This window comes from Carettochelys insculpta, chromosome 24 (genome assembly GCF_033958435.1).
Source record: "Carettochelys insculpta isolate YL-2023 chromosome 24, ASM3395843v1, whole genome shotgun sequence".
NCBI lineage: Eukaryota > Metazoa > Chordata > Testudines > Carettochelyidae > Carettochelys > Carettochelys insculpta.
In genome coordinates, this window is record NC_134160.1 from 8,230,544 (window position 1) to 8,250,186 (window position 19,643).

The window sequence follows — 19,643 nt, forward strand, 5'->3', positions numbered from 1 at the left end:
TAGCTATAAATAAACCTTTAACATTACATATAAACTTGTTTCCAACTCTCCCTGCAAAATATCAATTAAGTATTTTGTTTTGGGAAGAAGGTTTCTTTTGAAGATGGGGTTTATTTTTGAAAGCGCTCCATCTACACTGCTTGCTTGCTTGCTTTTGAAAAGAGATTATGCAAATAAGGCACCAGATATCATTTACAGTGCCTCATTTGCATTTTCAATTTCCTTCAGTTGCATGCCTCTTCCGAAAGAGGAATGCAGGTATAGACGCATCTCAAGAGTCCTGTGGCACCTTACAGACTAAGAGATATTTTGGAGCATAAGCTTTTGTGGGCAAAGACTTGCTTCATCAGATCTCAAAAATATCTGTTAGTCTATAAGATGCCACAGGTCTCTTGTTGTTTTTACAGGTCAGTTGCTTTGAGTTTAACTGAGAGATCTTTTGACTTGCTTTTTCTTTTGTATTGTACTTTATAGGGGAGAAATATGAGCTTCATGCTGGAACGGAATCTACTCCTAGCGTAGTTGTTCACATTTGTGAAAGTGAAACAGAGGAGGAGGATGAAATTAAAAATCCCAAACAGAAAATCCTACAGACAAGGCGCCCAGATCCTCCTTCAACAATACTAAATGAATCTAAAACATTTGATTGTACACTGGAGGTAGGGGGTACCATGCACTGTTAAGTCTTGTGATGCTATAAACAATGTAAGGGGATATTAAATTAATACACGTATTGATGTCTGCATTGCTGCATTATATATAGCAGCAGGGGATTTTACTTGTAGTTGTCTCTCATGTTCAAATTCCTAGGTGCCAATATTCTAAATAGCACTTTAATTGTTAAGCACTAATATCCCCACTCCCTAATGTAGCAAATCCACCAGATTTAAAATAATGGCAAAGCAGGGGGTTGTTTATTTGAAGATATTTTACCATTTTCTTGATATTGTATAGCATGATATACAAGGTGCTAAAACAGTATCTTATCCGTACCATCTACAATATTGATTACAAAATAATTTATTGTATAATAAGCAAACGTGGTATTTTTTGTACTGGTACAACACTTCTCATTAATATATTAAATACAAGTGTAAAACAGAGTGTGTACTAAAATTCCTCCGTACATTGGCCCATTTATGAACATGTCCTAGTTACTTTTCTCAGAAATGCCCAATACATTTGTATTCAAAGGTACCTGTATGATTTGACATGAAGCACAAATACATATGCAGAATTAAGTAAGCTGTAGTTGGCAGACTTCAGTTAGAAAAAACAGAGAGGGGAAATCACAGACTACTTAGGAGGCAGATGGAGTTTGCCTCTAAAGATATTATGCTGCTGTAGTGTGGTAGTGGTAGCCTGATAGTACAGTTGTTCACACTGACAGTTGATTAAAATAAAACTGATTACGTTGAGCGAAACATGGTTTCAGCTATAGAATGTTGAACCTTCAGTCCTCTCTAACAATACAGAAATGTCCCCCTTTCTGGAGATGACCTACGTTATATATAAAGCAAATAATCATTAGATTATGATTCTGATGTTAGGAGATAAGAGGTCCAGGGTCAGTTTTTAACTTTTGCTCGTAAACTTTTACCATTTGCTTCTTTTTCTTAAGAAAACCAGTGGTTCGCCCAGGCTCTGCTCTACTTTATCCAGGTTGCACTCCAGATTAGATTACTGTTTTGATTAAAAAGAAGGCATTTTTCATGACACCCTGTATGTTTTGATAGCACATCTGCAACATCTGAAATAGGAAGCATCTTTTGAAATATACATCTGTGGTTTTGTGAAGTTTTGTGTTGTGTTTTTAGTAGGAGGAAATATGCCTCAATATAATGGCACATGCTCCTATGATTTTATGCTATTTTATAAGCAACCTTTTTTAGCCTACACAGGTTTTTTTCTATAAAAAGTAGTTACAAAATCCTTTGTGAACAAATTAGGCTGTTTAGGTTCATATTTCATTCTGTACATAAATCACTCTTAAATTGGCCTTTACTGCATCATGATACTGTTTTTAATTATGTATAAAGTGTTTATTGAATTCTCAAAAGCATTTTAACTTGATTGACAGTGAGAAAATGCATTAATGGTGATAAATTCAAACAGGCACAATAGATGTGACTTCAATATTGTGTCAGCTATTGATTCTTGTCCGCCTTCAACTTCGTCATGCAAAATGGGATCCTGCAGGCAGGTCCTCATTTTGGAGACAGGAATGGTATGCATATGAACAGGGGAAAAAGTAAGAAAAATCTTTGTTTGTGTGTTTTGCTTGTATTGGTGTGACATTTATGTAGCTCTTTCTTATCAAGCCATTCAAAGTCTATCTTCTTTTTATCACTGTTCCGTGCCCCAGTTGCAAACTTATATTGCGAGTAAGCTCTTGTGCATTTTAAAATGACAGAAATCAGTTTGGGATTTTCTGTAATGTTCCCTTTTTGTTAGTTGTTCATTCACACACACCCCCCAATCCCCCGCAAATGTTGTTGTAGAGTGGAAAAAGTTCAACAACACTATTTTATAAGGCAAATCATCAGGTCAGTAATGTGATTGTGAAAGTAGCTTGTGGGAAATATATGATTGCATTCCAGCATAAAAGATCCCTGGTGTACAAAAAACATGGAAGAAAAAAGTGCCAGTCAATATTTTCTGTTAAGCTGTATCAGACTTGAGCCCATATGAAATATGTAATCTGTCTATTTTGGAAGATGAGTATCCTAACAAATCTGTATGTTTGCAAGCTGAATTAATTGTCAGCACCTAAGGTTTCTGGGTGGTGATGAGTTTCTGATTTTTGTGTTTGTTTATAAGCAAATTAAGAGTAAGAGAACAGTTGTGTGGCTTAAAATATTGCTTTGCATTAAATGTAAAAGTTGCCCTTGCACATCTTTACTTTGAATGCTTGGCTTCGAACTGTTCATAAATATTGCTTTGCATTAAAGGTAAAAGTTGCCCTTGCATATCCTTACTTTGAATGCTTGGCTTTGAACCGTTCATGCCTGCCTTAAGCCAGTTTGATCAATGTAAAAACTGTTGATTTTTCAAAATGCTTTATAGGGATGAATTGTTCTCACTTTTAGTTGTTTTGGTATGATAATATCATATTATCCTAAAACTGGAAACTGCCAATATCCCACTCCTTTGTTATAACTGAGCAAAACATTCTCTTGGAGGAAAGGTTTGGTTTTTGTTTTTGTTTTTTTTTGGGGGGGGGGTTGTTTTTCTTGTTAGTAAACTCTACACAGACCAGAGCATATAAAAAAAGATTAAAAAGCATGAGGCTGTTCCGCTTAGTAAAAATACCACTTGTTGGGTGTCAGTTTTCTCTCTCGTTTTTGTCTTTGGGTGGAATAAATTTTGTTATGTGCACAGACGCTTGTGTGGATGTGCACCACCAATAGACACATACGTTGCCAGCTGTGGGCATTCTGCTAATCAGCTGGGCAGCACATGAATCTCTCCTGGGTGGCTGCTCATGCATATGTGCTCGGCTACAGTGATCATCGGGGACAGGGAAGTATATGATAGAGGTCTATAAAATCATGTGAATAAAGAAGTGTTACTTAACTCTCCAGAGAGCACACAAACCAGGATCACGTGAGTAAATTAAAAGGCAGCAGGTGTAAAATAAACATGAGGAAGTACTACTTCACACAATGAACAGACAACCTGAGGAACTTTGTTGCCAGGGCGATTGTTATGAAAGCCAAAAATATAATGGTTCACAAAAGAATTGGGTAAATTCGTCAGGGATGCAACCCCCAACTTCTGATTTCTGAGTATAGGTCAAGGGTATGAATGAGTATGAAAACTGAACTACACTTTCTCCTGAGAGTCATCTTTCTAATGAGGGCTAAACCAGTGCATAGGGCTTTCCCCTGTGATATGCCAGTTTTGTGCATAAAATCCTTCACACCCCTCCTCCCATCCCCACCTGACAACCACCACTGATGCACCCAGTGCCAACCTCTATTTACTGGCTAATAAAAGTGCAAAGTAAGCCCCACAAGGCTGGTTTTGCCACGAGAGCCGAAAGGAGCAAGTTAGTCTGCCAGGAAAAGTAACAGAGAGGAAGCCGTGCTTGTCTATACACTATCAAAACAAAAAGCAGTGAAGTAGCACTTTAAAGACTAGCAAAATAGTTTATTAGGTGAGCTTTCGTGGGACAGACCCACTTCTTCAGACCATAGTCAGACCAGAACAGACTCAATATTTAAGGCACAGAGAACCAAAAACAGTAAGCAAGGAGGACAAATCAGAAAAAGATAATCAAGGTGAGCAAATCAGAGAGTGGAGGGGTGAGGGGGAGGTCAAGAATTAGATTAAGCCAAGTATGCAGACGAGCCACTATAGTGACTCAGAAGGTTCCTGTCCCAGTTTAAACCACTTGTTAATGTGCCGAATTTGAATGTAAAAGCCAGCTCGGCTGCTTCTCTTTGAAGAACGGTGCGAAAGTTCTTTTTCAGTAACACACATACCTTTAGGTCATTAATAGAATGCCCCAAACCCTGTTCTCTATCCTCTAGGTCATGCTGCTTCTCTTGTAGGTTAGTGAAATTCAGACAGTGAATCAAAACATTAACTATAGTTAATTAATGAGTAAATAACTCTCAGATATTTACCACCATCTGTCCTGATCAACTGTGTAGAGCCTGGGAAGAGAAACTTGAAGGAAAAGCAACTGCTGTTTTGTTTTAAGAACATCTAAACATGGATTCTGCCTTTGCAAACCTGCTGTTACTGGTGGTGGTTCAATTGCTTGCTTGTCACTGAGCAGTCTCCTGTGAAAAGGCCTGAAGCATAAAATGTTCTCATGCACTTTATTCCCAGGAAGGGAATAAATATTCTGTATACCTTTGGGTGGGCTGGTGACACACTGCACTTGTTGAGAGATGCATTGTCTTTCACTCTCCTATTGTTATGTGGGTTTTGTGGCATATCGGCAGACAGTGGAGTGGATACCTGTGCAGGGCTCTCTCCCTGCTCTGCAGCCAAGTGAAGGGAGTGAGGGTGGCGGGGTGCCAGGGCAGACCTCTGCACTGTTGCAAGGAAAAAGACACAAGAAGCTGCATCCTAAATCTCCCTGCAAGGGGGCTGACTGCCAGCCCTCCCCTGCCCCTTTCTCTACCTGGTGAGTACTAATCCAGATGCCAGTGAGTACTAACTTCCACCTGGTGAGTACTAACCTAACCTTATGCTCAGTCTCTGCTGCCTGTTACCCCTAGGCCATGTTTTCATTCTGTCTGTCTCCTTCCTGCATGAGCCTGCCCCCTCCTCACCACTCTGTGCTCCTTCGCCCTTCCAGATTTGTTGCGCCCATGGAAGTAAAATTCTGACGGTGGATCAGATGAGGAGTTCAGCCTGGCAGATGGAGATTTGGATGAGGAGTTGATCCTGGTTGAGGTGGATCAAATGTGGATCCACATTTTTGTATCGTTAGGGCTCTGCAGACAGGCACACAGGGAAAGTGAAATATGCAGGAGAATCTGAAACTGACCAGCCTAGTTTCAGTGCCCAAATCATCTGAAATACAAAAAAAATTAAAGAATATAGATCCTTATAAAACCCTTTCAGTTTGTATAAGCAGTGTTTGATTTAGGGACAAATGTAAAATGGCCCAGTGATGCAAGCAGTAGTTTAAGTTCTAGTCCTGGCTCTACTGCTGATCTCCAAGTGGACTTGGGCAAGTCACTTTCTTTTTGTGGGTTTTCCTAGTTGTATCCTTTGTGAACTCAGACTGTAAACTGGGGCAGTGAATGTATCTGACTATTTGTGTATGCAGCAACTAGCACAGTAGGGCCCAGGTTTCAGTTGGTCGTGACAAATAAGAAATAACGTATAATACAGTGTTTCTCAACCTTGTTTAAATAAATTAGCCCCTTTTCAAAAAAGAAAAAGTAGCCCCAGACTTCTCTTGTGTAACCCTGAGGCTACACATACCAGTGCTTGAGAAACATGGTCCTAAGGTAATCGGAGGTCTTGAAACAAGTGCCATTCAACCTTTCCAGATGACTGTACCCCTTTCAGGAGTCAGATTTGTCTTGCATCCCACCAAGTTACACCTCACTGAAAAACTTACAGAAACATGCAAAAATATCAGAGAGGACTACTCCTGAAAACTTTGAATTTTGACCATCTTATTGTCAAATAAATGAATTGGAATGAAAATAATGTACTTACATTTCAGCAAAAGACATAGGAAGCAGTAGAAACAAGTCATTCTCTGGATGAATTTTTAGATTGTACTGGCTTTATTAGTGTTTTTATGTTGCCTGTTGTACAACTAGGCGAATATCCAAATGAGTTGATGTAACCCCTGGAAAACCTCAGCGTACCTCTCACGCTACACGTACTCCTGGTTGAGAAACACTGATGTAATACATTATGCTGTCTATTGAATTACACAATTTTCAGTTGGACCATCTCTTGCACTAAACAAGAGGTAGGTAAATGCAGTGTAAAGCTGATTGTAAGTATATTTAACCTAACACACTAGGAATAGGTTGATACTTACTTAAAGGCTTAAGCGTGCTAATTGCATTTGACAACATATTCTATGTGTTACAAATCTTAGTACGTTATGCTTGTTCTGCACATTTTGCTTAATGTCTGTAATAAAAAGCAGTACATTAGCCTTAGGCAGTTTAGATATGCAGAGAACAGTGACTGACACTATTCTCCAAGATGCTGCAAGATACTGAGAGCCCTTGCTTCAGCTGTAGTGGAAAATGCTCAGCACCTGACAGATTGGGCCCATATTTCCTCAATAAGTGTTCAATTCTGCCCTTGGCTATGCATGCACAGTTTCCACTTATTTCAGCATGAATTGCTCTGGCGTATTGTAGGGTAGAGTTTGACCTAAACAAACCCACCCCCAAGGGTACAATGTGAACTTAGAAGCTGAGATTGTCCAAGTTTAAGCTGGCATTGGCAGCTGACGTTTTGAGTGTGGAGTCATTGATCTTGAAAGCAGAGATTTTTTGCTGCGTACCAGCAGCGTGGGTAAACTCAGGTCTGGATGTCTGTGTGTGAGCTAATACTAGACGTTTAAGGCCCATACAATTTGGACCTCCAGAATCCAGCACCCTCATGACCTAAATGATCCCGAATGAGGGAATTTGCTGGCCTGGAGGAGGCCCCATCAGCTATTTGCCACCAGTGCTGGAAGCTAAGAGGCCTTTGGCAGAAAAAGCCTCTGGAGATCAGTACAGGGTCCTGTGTGTGCAGGGGTCTCAGCAAAGAATCTCCTTCCCATTCATTGCCTTTGAGTCCTGTTTTTTTCAATACCAAGAGGGACATTATGGTGACTTAACAGCATGCACAGCCCTCTTCTAGACCTGTATCCTCTCCAGCCAAATGAGCTCAGTGGGGCATCTGTGCCCATGCATGGCTGCTTCACAGTAACACTAATCAAGATAACAATACTCAGCATTTGTTCAGTGCTTTGCAAATGGAGCCCCCCCAGGTACGTGTTTATGACATAAATGTCGTGGGTTTTGAGACCCTGCAGAGAAGAAACTTACGGTTGCAACACCTTCACTCGCTTCACCCAGGGGAAGAAACCTCAAGATCTGAGCGGAGATGCTGTTCTGCTGACTTGCCTTACAGCCAACCAAGTGGAGCTCATTAGCTCCCATGCAGCAGAGGTGAAAGGCTGCGGAGTTCTCTTTAAAAGAAGCTAGTGCGTCAGACAGGGCATCATAGGAAAAGCCTGCTGGGGAAACAGCAGTGGCCAGCTTTGGTCCATTCTGAAGGCCAGGACTTTACCAGACATGAGATGAACAAATGCAGCTGCCAGAATTGGAGGTGAGGGGTCAGTAAGAGCCAGCCTATCCCAGGAAGGCTGCGTTATGACGAGGAGGAAGCCTCATTTACTTTAGTGTTCCTTTCCCTAGATGGGGAAAGAGAGAGGTCAATGACTGGCCCACCACCAGCCAGTGTGTCACTGGTGGAGCAGAGATTGTACCTCTGTGGTGTCTCTAGTCATTAGCATCTCTAAACCCGCTAGCGATCAGTCTGGAAAGTCCCTCCACTGTGAAGCACGTCGCCCCACATGTTCCATGGGCCCTGTGCTGTGCAGGAACGCAGCAGGGCCAGGGAGAACCAACAGCAACACAATCTCTAGTGATCCTCTGGGCTTGTACAAAGCCACCCCCAAATCCAAAAGAACAGCTGGGAATGGCTGTGCTCTCTGTTGGTTCCAGACCAGGGGGTTCCAGCTTCATGGAGAGGAAAGTCTGGTTACAGAATCAAGGCAGCAATATACAGTGGAAAACTTTCCTCCTCCTCTCTAGCATTCTGCCCCAGCCCATTCACAAACAGACAGCAGCCATAGGAAAGTGATTGACTGGAGACTTCCCCAGAAATCTAGCCTGTCTGGCAGTCACAAAAGCTGATGTTTTTGTGTACTTAGTTGTTGAAACCATTGAAAACCTGTTTTAACCGCTGGATAGCACCTTTCTGCAGCTCCAGATGCAGCCTCAACAAAATGAAGCCTTGCTCTGAGGTGGACAATGGCAAACTACAGTTTCAAAACGCATGGAAGGGGAATGTGGAGCAAAGATACCGTCTTCTTTTCCCAACACTGTCTACAGTTCTTTTATGTCCAGGCAGAATCATGTTAATTTTCAAGAGCTTTATAAAGACATCCACTGAACTAAATTAATCACTCTTGGAAAGATGAAGGGTCGCAGTGGGTGAGTGCTTGGGTGGCTGCCCAGGAGAGATTCAGGGGCCACCTGGCTGATTAGCAGAGCGCCTATAGCTGTCGGCATGTTTCTATTGGTAGTGCACATCCACACATGCCTCAATGCGTATAATAAAATTTATTCCTGCACATGGATGGAAAAAAATTAGAGGGAAGACTGCACAACAGCCCTGCTGAGCTCTGACCCTGCAACTCAAGAAAATCTCAGTTGCTCCTTCCTGGTACATAGGTCACTAAGCTGCCTCCTCTTAGCTGAAAATATTACAGTTAAAGGGGCGAAGGACTACATTCTGAAGCTCCAGGTCCCTCTAGAATACCTTGCCTCCCGTGTAAAAGCTTTCACATTTTGTTCCCCTGGTTACGTTTGATAAAGTGTTACAATGAGCTTCCTACCCAACACTAAATAAACCCAGATACTTACAGTAAGCACTTACCAGGCACAGGAAACAAGCAGTGTGAGGAGGTGACTTTCTCTGCTGCACGGGTAACATGCTAAGTACCCACCTCACTGGTGGAATCCTGCCATAGTCTGGTATTACAGGATCAACTATTTAAAAGTCAGCACGGCTTTCCTGAATGTGTTTACTAATGTATCTGGTGACCTGGAGAAAAGACACAGGGACCTGCATCAAAATAATGCTTTACCCTTATATAATGATTTCCATTCAAGAATTTCAAAGCACTTAATGCATATTAATACTTCACAGTGTCTTTGTTCACTGGATAAATATTCTTATGTCCACTTCAGAACTTATTTTTCATATGTTTTATCTCTACACATAAAGGCTACGTTTACACTAGAAGCATCTGTCTACAGAAGTTACTTTTGGAAGAGCTGTTCCAACAAAACTTCTCTAGACAGATTGCGTCTACATATAAAAGCAGATCTATCTTTTAAGCTGTTCTGTCGACAAAAGGGCCCCCTGACCCTGTGTCTACATGTGCCCCTTCCTTTCCAAAGGGGCATGTTAATGAGCGGGTTTGAAAGATGCTAATGAGGTGCTGCAATGAATATGCAGCACCTCAGCATAATGGCGTCTGTGGCGATTTGAAAGTGCAGCTTTTCAAATTGCGCACTGCCCATGGAGACAGGACCTTCCAAAAAGACCCCCCCAGTTTTCAAAAGCCCTTCTTCCAATCACCAGATAGGAACAAGGGCTTTCGAAAACTGGGGCGGGGGGGTCCTTTCAGACGGTCCCGTCTCCACGGGCAGTGTGCGATTCAAAAAGCCGCACTTTTGAATCACCACGGCTGCCGTTATGCTATTGAGGCGTTGCATATTCATTGTAGTGCCTCATTAGTGTCTTTTGAACCTGCTCATTAACATGCCCCTTTCAAAAGGAAGGGACACGTGTAGACCCAGGCAGAGTGTCTATACAGTTTCTGTTGACAAAACACATTTTGTGTGTAGATGCTCTGCCAGTTTTGTCAACAAAACTCTGGTGTAGATGTAGCCACAGGCTATTTCTTCTTCTTTCTCCCTCAGCCTGCTGGAATGGTTAATCAGTGAGAACCCAGGAGGCCTGACTTGCACTGTTCTGCTCTACCCACTAAAGTACAGCACCATGTAGCTAGTTGGATAGACACTACTGATGGCAAGGTAAGTCTGGTACCATAACCCATCTGTCCCGTCTGCTCCTCACCGGTTGGTTCCATGAGCATGTGTGGATCCATTGTGCTGAGCTAGTTTACAGTGAGAGGCAGTTGCAGTCTTTCTCTGAGCAATTGCAGTGAATGGGAAGGTGAATGGAGTGGAATGAATTGAACTGCCTGTTCCCAGAGTATCTCCTGTCACACTTCAAATGATCCTGTAACATGAGTGCCGCCTTCAGCATTCATGCTCACCGCCTGGGTAAGCCTAGAGGCAGGAAGTCATGGGCCTTAGCTGGGTCTAGTATAGAGACCCTGTTTTGTTACTTGCACTTTTAGCTCTGACTCATTTCTCAGCAAAATTGTGTGGGTGATTTTGGGTGTTTTACTTAAAGCCCCAGCTCCTGGAGTCAGGTGAACGTGAGGAATCTAGGGTTTAATTTACAAAGAAAAGAAAAGTTTTCTAGCTCTCATGGAGCATGAAGAGAAAAAAAAATGAAAATGTTATCCCAAAAGGCTCAAAAGAACTGCAGAAGCCAGATAAAAATTGTCCAATTTTAAAAATAAAAATCTCATAATCTTTAAAGCAGTATCCTGATTTTTTTTTGTCTTTTTTGTTTGTTTTTTTTTGTGAGGGGGTGTTATTTGTTATGTCTGAATGCTCATTGGCTTGGCAATTTTGTTCTTGCCCTCAATTTCCTTATTTGTCACATAAGGATCAGAGAGAATTGCAGTTCTTGGTTTGTGCTCGTGAAGGTCATCGAAAAGAAAGTGCTAAGTGACACTGGGCTGTGAGTCAGGATACATGGGTTCTATTCCCAGCTCCTATCTGCTCAGTGAACTTAGACAAGTCATTTTATCGTTCAGTACCTTTATTTCCGTGTCTGCCTGTCTAGCTTGCAGATTCCTCTGGACAAAGCCTATCTGTCTTGTCTGTACAGTATCTAACATAATGGACCCTGACCTCAGGTGGATTCTTCAAATGCTATTGCAATACAAATAAACAGCAATTGCAATAAATCCTTCTGTCTGACTTCTGCAGTGTTACAGCTAATACGGAGTGTCTGGCTGTTTTTACAAGCCTGGCAGTGGGACTCATAAAGAATCTTATGTAGTTTCTGTTTTATATATCAGCCCTCTTAGGGGCACTTGCTGTTGGTTTTCCGACACCGTGAACCAAATTCAAAGGCAACATGCCTAGTGGGTGGTGTCACTTCCAACACTAAGCACGTTGCCTGTGTAGTTGTGAGTATAAAGTGGTGCAATGTGCAGGTCTGGAATTTGGGAGGAGTGTGGGGAGCAACTAGAAAGGAGCGTAAGAAAATAGAAGGTAAGAAATCGCACCCTGACATTCCTGCCTAGACATGCCTAGTGACAAGCATACCCATTTTATTTTCTACTTTCCTGTTTGTGCTTTGCCCATTCTTCTAGCTCAGTGGGTAAGTTACACCATTGTGTCATGTTGGAACTGAAACCTGACTCTGGGGCTAACCTAGCAATTGCTAACTCCCTCCTGCCTGTACTGGGCTCTTCAGCTGGACAGTGATAAATATTCCTTAACTCTCCTCTCCCGCCACCTCTTTTGCCATGCAGAACTTTATCTTTTAATGTGCCTCTGTGGGCGGCTGGGAGGCAGTGGAATTTGAGCCAGTGGGAATAATGCCCCTTGCTTCCAATCCCTGCCTCTGTCCAACAGAATGACTCATTACTGGGATTTTTATTGGCCTGAGCAGTGTTTTATCAATGAGATAAGCTGGGGTGAGCAAACTTTTACATCTGGTCCCAGTTTTCATGCCTGCAATTAGCAGGTTCCCCTCCCCCAATCTGTCTAATGTATTCCACATTGACAGAAAATTCAGTTATGTTCCTAGAGGGGGAATACCCCTTTTGGCATGTGTAAGAAAATAAGTCTGCAGAATGTAAAAATGTTAATTGATACAGAAACGTGAACACACATACATAAAAATAGTTAACATATTTCAACATTTTTAACCGGATGAATGAGCTTGAGACCTGGTGGCCAATTGTGTTGGGAAATTTCATGCCCTCCCCCCACTTTCCACACCGCTGAGATAAGGAATGTAAATGTGCCCATCAGATCATTAAATACAACAAGTCCTGTGGCACCTTATGGACGAACAGATATTTTGGAGCATAAGCTTTCATGTGCAAAGACCCACTTCATCAGATGCATGGGGCGGGGGAGGTTCAGAGGAGGATTTACAAACCGGGGGATCTCAGTAAAGGGGAGGGACAGAGGTGACGAGGTCTAGTTTGGCAGGGTGGAAATGGCCCATTATCGATAGCATGCATCAAGAGAGGAGAAAACAAGTCAGCTCAGTCAGGGGGTATGTGGCCCATTGTCAGATTATAATGTGGAGGTCAGAACATCAAGAGCAGAGAAACTGCTTTTGTAAGGGTCCAGCCATTCCCAGTCTCTGTTTAATCCTTGGTTGATGGAGTCAAATTTGCAAATAATGTGCAGTTCAGAGATTTCTCTCTCCATTTTATTTTTGAAATTTTCTGTTGTAGGACTGCTACTTTTAAATCTGTTACTGAGTATCCAGGGAGATCGAAGTGTTCTCCTACAGGTTTTTGTATGTTATCATTCCTGATGTCTGATTTCTGTCCATTTATGCTTTTACGTAGAGACTGTCCAGTTTGGCCGATGTAAATTGTGGTGGGGCATTGCTGGCACATGAGGGCACATACTGTATTAGTAGATAGAACAGAGAGTAAGCCATGCTAGTCTATACACTATCAAAACAAAAAGCAGTCAAGTAGCACTTTAAAGACTAGCAAAATAGTTTATTAGGTGAGCTTTGGTGGGACAGACCCATTTCTTCAGACCATAGCCAGACCAGAACAGACTCAATATTTAAGACACAGAGAACCAGCAACAGTAAGCAAGGAGGACAAATCAGAAAAAGATAATCAAGGTGAGCAAATCAGAGAGTGGAGGGGTGGGGGGGAAGATCAAGAATTAGATTGAGTCAAGTATGCAGACAAGCCCCTGTAGTGACTCAGAAAGTTCACATCACGATTTAAACCATGTGTTAATGTTCCGAATTTGAATATAAATGTCAGTTCATCCACTTCCCTTTCTACAAAGGAGCGTTAATTTCTTTTCAGTAACACACATACCTTGAGGTCATTGACAGAATGCCCCATTCCATTAAAATGTTGACTAACTGGTTTGTGGCTCTGGAGTGTTTTGATGTCTGTTTTGTGCCCGTTGACCCTTTGTCTAAGGGAGTTAGAAGTCTGTCCAATATACAAAGCATCTGGGCATTGTTGGCACATGATGGCATATATGATGTTAGTAGAGGAGCATGAGAAAGTGCCCGTGATTCTGTGAGTAACCTGGTTAGGTCCAGTGATGGTATTTCCAGAGAAGATATGTGGACAAAGCTGGCAGCTGAAAGCACTTTACGGAGAGGTCATTAAAAGTGGGGAAACTGAGGCACAAACCGCTGACATGACTTGTGCAAATCACCCGGCAGGCCGGTGACAAAGCCAGGAGTTAAATCATGCTCCTTTCATCTCAGTCCAACTTTCTATCTCCTAGCACACGTTGTACCTCTTGATAGCCCCTGAGGCCCTAGTCAGGGATTGGGCCCCTATTATTCAAGGCACTGAACCCAGCTAATGAATGCGGAACATTTCATTCAGAAATGATGCTGCTCCCATGGCTCTCACATACCTCAGCAGTGAATACACACCTAGTTTGATGACTTTGGCTGATGTGTAAGGCATAGATGGAAACAAGGTATTTTGGGTGGAGCAGAAGGGGACTCCTTAGCTCTTGCTCACCCTGAGGTTATTTTGAAAACTCACACAGCAGAATCGTTTTCCTGAGACCCAGCTGATGTGTGAGGCTTACAGTTTCAAGTGAGGTGAAAAAGAAAGTGACAATAAAAAGATCCTTTTTTCACAGACCTGCCCTCTTCCCCTGAAATGAGAAATATGGCAAATAGGACAAACAAAAGAGTGTTTCTAGAAAGAATTAGGTTCTGTTTTCCATGAGACATAAGTTGTTTTTTAACACAAGCCAAGTCAGTGTTGAATAGTTGCAGAGAGGAAGTCAGTATTGTTTGTCTTCAACCTGTACCAGCTGTACTGGTTAGATAAGATTATGTGCCTTATGGAATATGGCTGGCATTTTCAACCTCACTCCTGTGTCAGTGTATTTGGGTGCCTAACTCACACAGATAACTAATTTTTTTCCCCCACAAATATCTGAGAAGATGAAACTGCAGCTCTTCAACACAAATGTGGAGAGTGCGCCCTTGTGTGGATGAGAGACCTGGCATACTAAAAAGTCTTCAAATCACAAGCTACAGACATTCATAAACAGATGCCTGAGGTACATCCTTTGCATCAAATGACAAGACTTGTTCAGAAATGAGGAGCTTTGGAACAGAGCACAACAAAAACCACTTGATTTCCAAACCAATAGAAGAAAGTGAGGATGGCTAAGCATCAGAAAACTGCCATCCAGCACAGTCCATCAAGCTCTCAGACAGAACCCGCAAGGAAAACACAAAAGAGGAAGACCTTTGACAACATAGAGCAGATCTACTGAGACTGAAAGACAAGTGGGGTCTTCCTGGGGCCAGTTAGTCTGTCTTAGGACAAAACTTCTGAAATGGAGGAGACTTGCAGATAACCTGTGCTCTACCCGGAGTACAAGGGTTTAAGTCAAGTAAGTCAAGTCAAGTCACACAGGTGCCTGAAATGCCAGGTCTGTGGCTACTCACTCCTCTTCTGGTTCCACTAAGCACTTGCCCTCACTATCTTGCAGCAGTGAGAACTATGGCTAATCATATGTGGGAAAAGTTTATGGTGTTTGTGAAACAAATCACTTTTATTTTCTAGTTCTTTCCCCCTTTACTGGGTGTGATGTAAATATCACTTTCAACATCAGATTCAGCCTCTCCATTAACCCTAATGATGCTTTGTGGGTGAAAATACTGCTTCTGAAAGTGAGCTGCCCAGCACAGCGCAGACAGAAGGTGTCCAAACTTCCCACTAAAAGCTCCGCCAGTCCTGGCATGCCAGGAGATAGCTAGCCCTTGGTTTATATTTTCAAGCAGAGAATCCCATTGGCAGGTGGCGGGGAGAGAGAGAGTGTGAAGGCGGCAGGAGGGTTTTGAGAGCTGGAGAAAGGAATTACTTCATTGATGTCTAATTAGTGATCTCTCTAGCACAGCATCTGGTCTTTGATGTGGCCAGTCCCAGATGCTTCAGAGAAGATATGCTACGGTCTGCAGTGGTAGGCCCTTTGGGAATAACTCAAGGAGTCTTTTCCTAACCCACTGGAATTAGAGATTTGCTCATGTCTTGAAGCAGAAGGTTTGATCCATCCCAGTACTTAATGGTTTCTAATCCTTGGTGTAATTCTGGGTATTCTTTAGATGCCAACTCTTCTTCGGATCCTGTTAAGGTCATGACCTCATTCCTTTCTCCAGCTCTCAAAACCCTCCTGCCACCTTCACACTCTCTCTCCTCCCACCCACCCCAACTGGGATTCTCTGCTTGAAAATATAAACCAAGGGCTAGCTATACCCTGGCATGCCAGGACTGGTGGAGTTTTTTCTGAGACGTTTGGACACCTTCTGCCTGTGCTGTGCTGGGCAGCTCACTTTCAGAAGCAGTATATTCACCCACAAGCCATCATGAGGGTTAACCAGTGGTTCCCAACCTTTCCACTAGTGCAGACCTGCAATCACCCCCAAAAACAGTTCGCAGATCCCCCAGGCCACCTACAAAACTGCAGACCCCCATCAAAGCCAATTCTAGTGGCTATGTACACTTCATTAAATGAAAAAAGAAACTACCACATAGATTTTCAGACAGCAATTTATAACATTATTGGAAGAGTTTTAATTTAAAAATAGCAACGAAGGGTCCTGTGGCACCTTATAGACTAACAGAAAGTTTTGAGCATGAGCTTTCGTGAGCACAGACTCACTTCGTCAGATGCTGGTACCAGCTGGCCCCTTCGTTGCTGTTACAGATCCAGACTAACACAGCTACCCCTCCGATAATTTAAAAATAGTGATTGATTGCAACTTTGTCATTTATTTAAAACTTATTTTCCATGACCATTTTTATTTATTTATTTATTTAATTTATTTTTCCTGGGCCCCTTGTAAAACCCTCACAGACCCCCAGGGGTCTGCAGACCCACTGGATTAAGGGATTTGCCAAAGATTGACAACAGAGCCAGGAAGAGTAGCTAGGGATCCTGAGTCCCAGGCCCACATGCAGGAGAAAACACTGAGCACATTGGTACTGCCAAAATAACTATATAATGATTTAATAATCAGCCAAATCTTTTTCACCCGTGATTTTCAAGCAACTAAAGAATGTAGGTCTCCAGAGGAGAAAAGGCCCATGTGTTTGTTTAACCCATTGCAGAGCTGCTCCCCACTCACCCACAGGCATTTTTCACAATTAAGTAAACCCAATTAGACTTAGCTCTTCTCTCCTTCCATGTGGGTTGCTGCCTCTTTAGGGCTGAAGGTGGTTTAGGTGAGGGACCACATGTCTGAGCATCTCCATCTGAGTGGATGTATCATCTGTGAATTCCTTTGTTTCTTGCTTTCCAAAGCTGTGGATTGCATTAAATAATTGTGTGTGTGCCTGGAGATGACACTTGATACATTTAACCATCTGTTGCTCTGCCCCTGGCTTGTGACTTTCTTGCTGGTGGTGGGGGAAGCACTTTAAAGTGCCAGAGCTGTGGAACCAGGTAGAAATACAGGCTCTGATTGTGCAGTTGGATCTGTGTCAGTGGGCCTCTGTGCTTATGCAGAGCTCAATGACACACAAAGCAAGTTCCATTTGAGCAGATCTGATTGCAGACTTGAGGATATACTTACCAAATTCCGATATTAGTCACGAGCCGTTGGGTACAGCAGAACAGCCAGTTGTCCACTGTACTGTCTACCTTTGCAATTTTATCACCAGGTATGTGATATTTGGTGTTTTTCCTTAGGTCCCATTTCCTGGGGATTGTGCTTTCGTAAGAATCTCAACATGTGATTAGGAACAAAGAAGAGTAAATGTCTAATCCTGTGCGCCAAGAAAACACGGAACCTTTCTGTTCAGAAACAGACCTGGTCAAAGAACAAGCAGCAACCAGTTTATTTTTGCTTAAAGCAGTGTTGGGTCAACCAATTCACTCTTGCTGAATTTGAGTCAAATTTGATCAATAGTTTTGGCTGAGGAAAAAAGGGAAAATTTGCACAAAAGAAATGAAAATGTTCCATCATAGACATTTTGGGAACAAACCATTTCCACTTTTCATTTGGCAGTGTTTTGCTTACAAATGCAGCAAGCTTTAACTAAAGTCACACCTGGCTTAAAACAGCTGAAAACCAAACACTATGTTTCCTTCAACCCCAAATGATTTTTTGTATTCCGTTCGACCACTGACTGGAAAAATCAACACTTCTCTTGGCTTTGCTCAAAAACCAGAAGGCAAATGAAAAGAACCTCCAATTTATTTAAATCTCCTGGCTTTGGGGGTCTGACTGGTGGTATATGAACAGCTGGAGAGATCTAAGAGCGGGGACAAGGAATACAGCTTATTCTGATAAAACCAAAACAGTCATGTAGCACTTTAAAGACTAACACAACGGTTTACTAGTCGATGAGCTTTCGTGGGACAGACGCACTTCTCCAGATCTACAGCCCTACCAGAACAGATTCAATATATAGAGCACAGAGGTCAAAAAATTGTTTTGAAGGTTGACAAATCAGAAAGCTTATTCTGATGTTAGCAGCAGACATTCACGGAGTGTGGCTGGGAGAGGGGGTGTCACCCACCTACCTCCTACCCTAGGACTTCCTGGCCCTGCACTGCAAACCAGGCTTAGCGGGCTCTGTGTTTCCCAGACTGCAGGGGGTGTCCACACTGCATCCTACATCTGGCTGCACCCAGGTCTCACAGCCACAATAACAAGTCCTTATTGTCCTCCACAGACCTTCTGAGTGGAGCCTGGGGCAACCTGATAAGGCTTGGACGAGTCCCAATGGGAGAGGACTCCGCCGCCTGCTGACCGGGTGGGGGGCACTGGTTTGTGTGTGGATGGGGGGGGGCCTCAAACCTGAGCCAGAGACTTAGTGTTTAGTGTAGACATGCGGGGGGGGGGGTAATTCCCTCCTAGCTCCCCCCTTTACAAACCAATCACCGAAGGGATTTCCTGCGGCTGGGGGGAACCTGCCCCCAAACCAATATAAAGTGGGGGGAGGGGGGAGGAGAGATTCCCCCTCCCTTTCCCCCCCAGCTGTGCAGAGCCTGGCCGGGCTCCACCGAGGCGGCTGCTGCCCCCATGGCGGGGTGGGGGAGCCGGACTCGGCGCCGCCTGCTGGGGGCCGGGGAGGAGGCCGGCAGGCGGGCGGGCGGATCACCTGGAGCGGAGGGAGGGGCACAGGCGGGCTGGAGTCCGCCGGAGGAGCGGGGCGCGGCTGCGAGCGGCCCCGGGAGCGGACGGGCAGGTAAGTGCCCGGCTCGGGCGCCCCGGGGCTCTTGCTGCCCCCCGGGACTGCAGCGCTGGGCGCCCGGTCCCCACCCACGTGTTAGGGAGCCCGGTGGGGGCGGAGGGGGAGCAGCTGCTACCGGCCCCGCTCCGGGCCAGAGGCGATAGGAGTCCCTGGTGGGGGGGCCTGGCTCAGGAGGGAGGCAGCCCCCCCAGTCCGGCTCTGCGGTGTCGTCCCCTGGCTAGTCCGAGGAGCAGGGCGGGGTGAAATCCCGGCAGGGACGAGGGGAGAAAATCCCTTGGCACCCCCCTTACATTGGATCGGGGGCAGGTTCCCCCCAGTAGCAGGAATCGCCCCCCCCGGCAGGGCAGTGGGTTGTATGTCGGGGGGGGGAGCCAGGAGGGAGCGGTGGGGCGGGGGGGGGTCTGTGTTGTGGCGGGCGGGGATGGGGGTTGAACTGCCTCAGAAGGGGGGAAAGTTGCCCCAACCTTCCTTTCCTGGGGGAGGTTTAACCGGAGGGTCCCGCTCCCACGGGTCAGTGCTGAGAGCAGCAGTGGGGGGGCGGGCGCGGGTACTTCCATCGGCTGCTGGGAAAGGCTTTGCTGGTCTAAAAGTGGCTGTGAGAGGTAATAAAACAGTGTAGCTGTGCCCCCCCCGGGCAACAAATCTTCTCCTTTGTACCGCAGACCGACAGGCCTCCTGTCTCTCGGCCTTAGCCTGCCCAGCGATTCTCAGGAGACCTGCACAAGAGCTGACCAACACGTGGTTGTTTTGAGCATTGGCCGTGCACACCCCGGGTTGTGAGTTCAACCCTGGAGGGGCCTTTCAAGGGTCCGTGACAGGTAAG

General features: G+C 44.2%; 2 protein-coding genes across 10 annotated transcripts in view; both read left to right on the forward strand.

The window, feature by feature from the left end:
• RCAN3 (RCAN family member 3) overlaps window positions 1-3,249 on the forward strand; it is a 36,795-nt gene extending 33,546 nt beyond the window's left edge. For 5 of the 7 annotated variants that reach the window (XM_074976231.1, XM_074976232.1, XM_074976233.1 and 2 more), the window contains one exon: window positions 475-3,248. In XM_074976231.1, the coding sequence (XP_074832332.1) occupies window positions 475-683 (209 nt within the window). In that variant the 3' untranslated portion in view covers window positions 684-3,248. Of the gene's footprint in view, window positions 1-474 lie in introns of all 7 variants that reach the window. The other 2 variants (XM_074976237.1, XM_074976238.1) reach the window with 1 other exon arrangement.
• A 7,051-nt stretch (window positions 3,250-10,300) lies between these two features.
• The window catches only part of NCMAP (non-compact myelin associated protein), a 35,676-nt gene continuing 26,333 nt past the window's right edge, over window positions 10,301-19,643 (forward strand). Inside the window, exons 1-3 of one of the 3 annotated variants that reach the window (XM_074976288.1) lie at window positions 10,301-10,316; window positions 17,310-18,257; window positions 19,483-19,638. The gene's annotated coding sequence lies outside the window, so the exon portion shown is untranslated. Of the gene's footprint in view, window positions 10,317-14,685; window positions 15,012-17,309; window positions 18,258-18,693; window positions 18,815-19,482; window positions 19,639-19,643 lie in introns of those variants that run through there. The other 2 variants (XM_074976287.1, XM_074976286.1) reach the window with 2 other exon arrangements.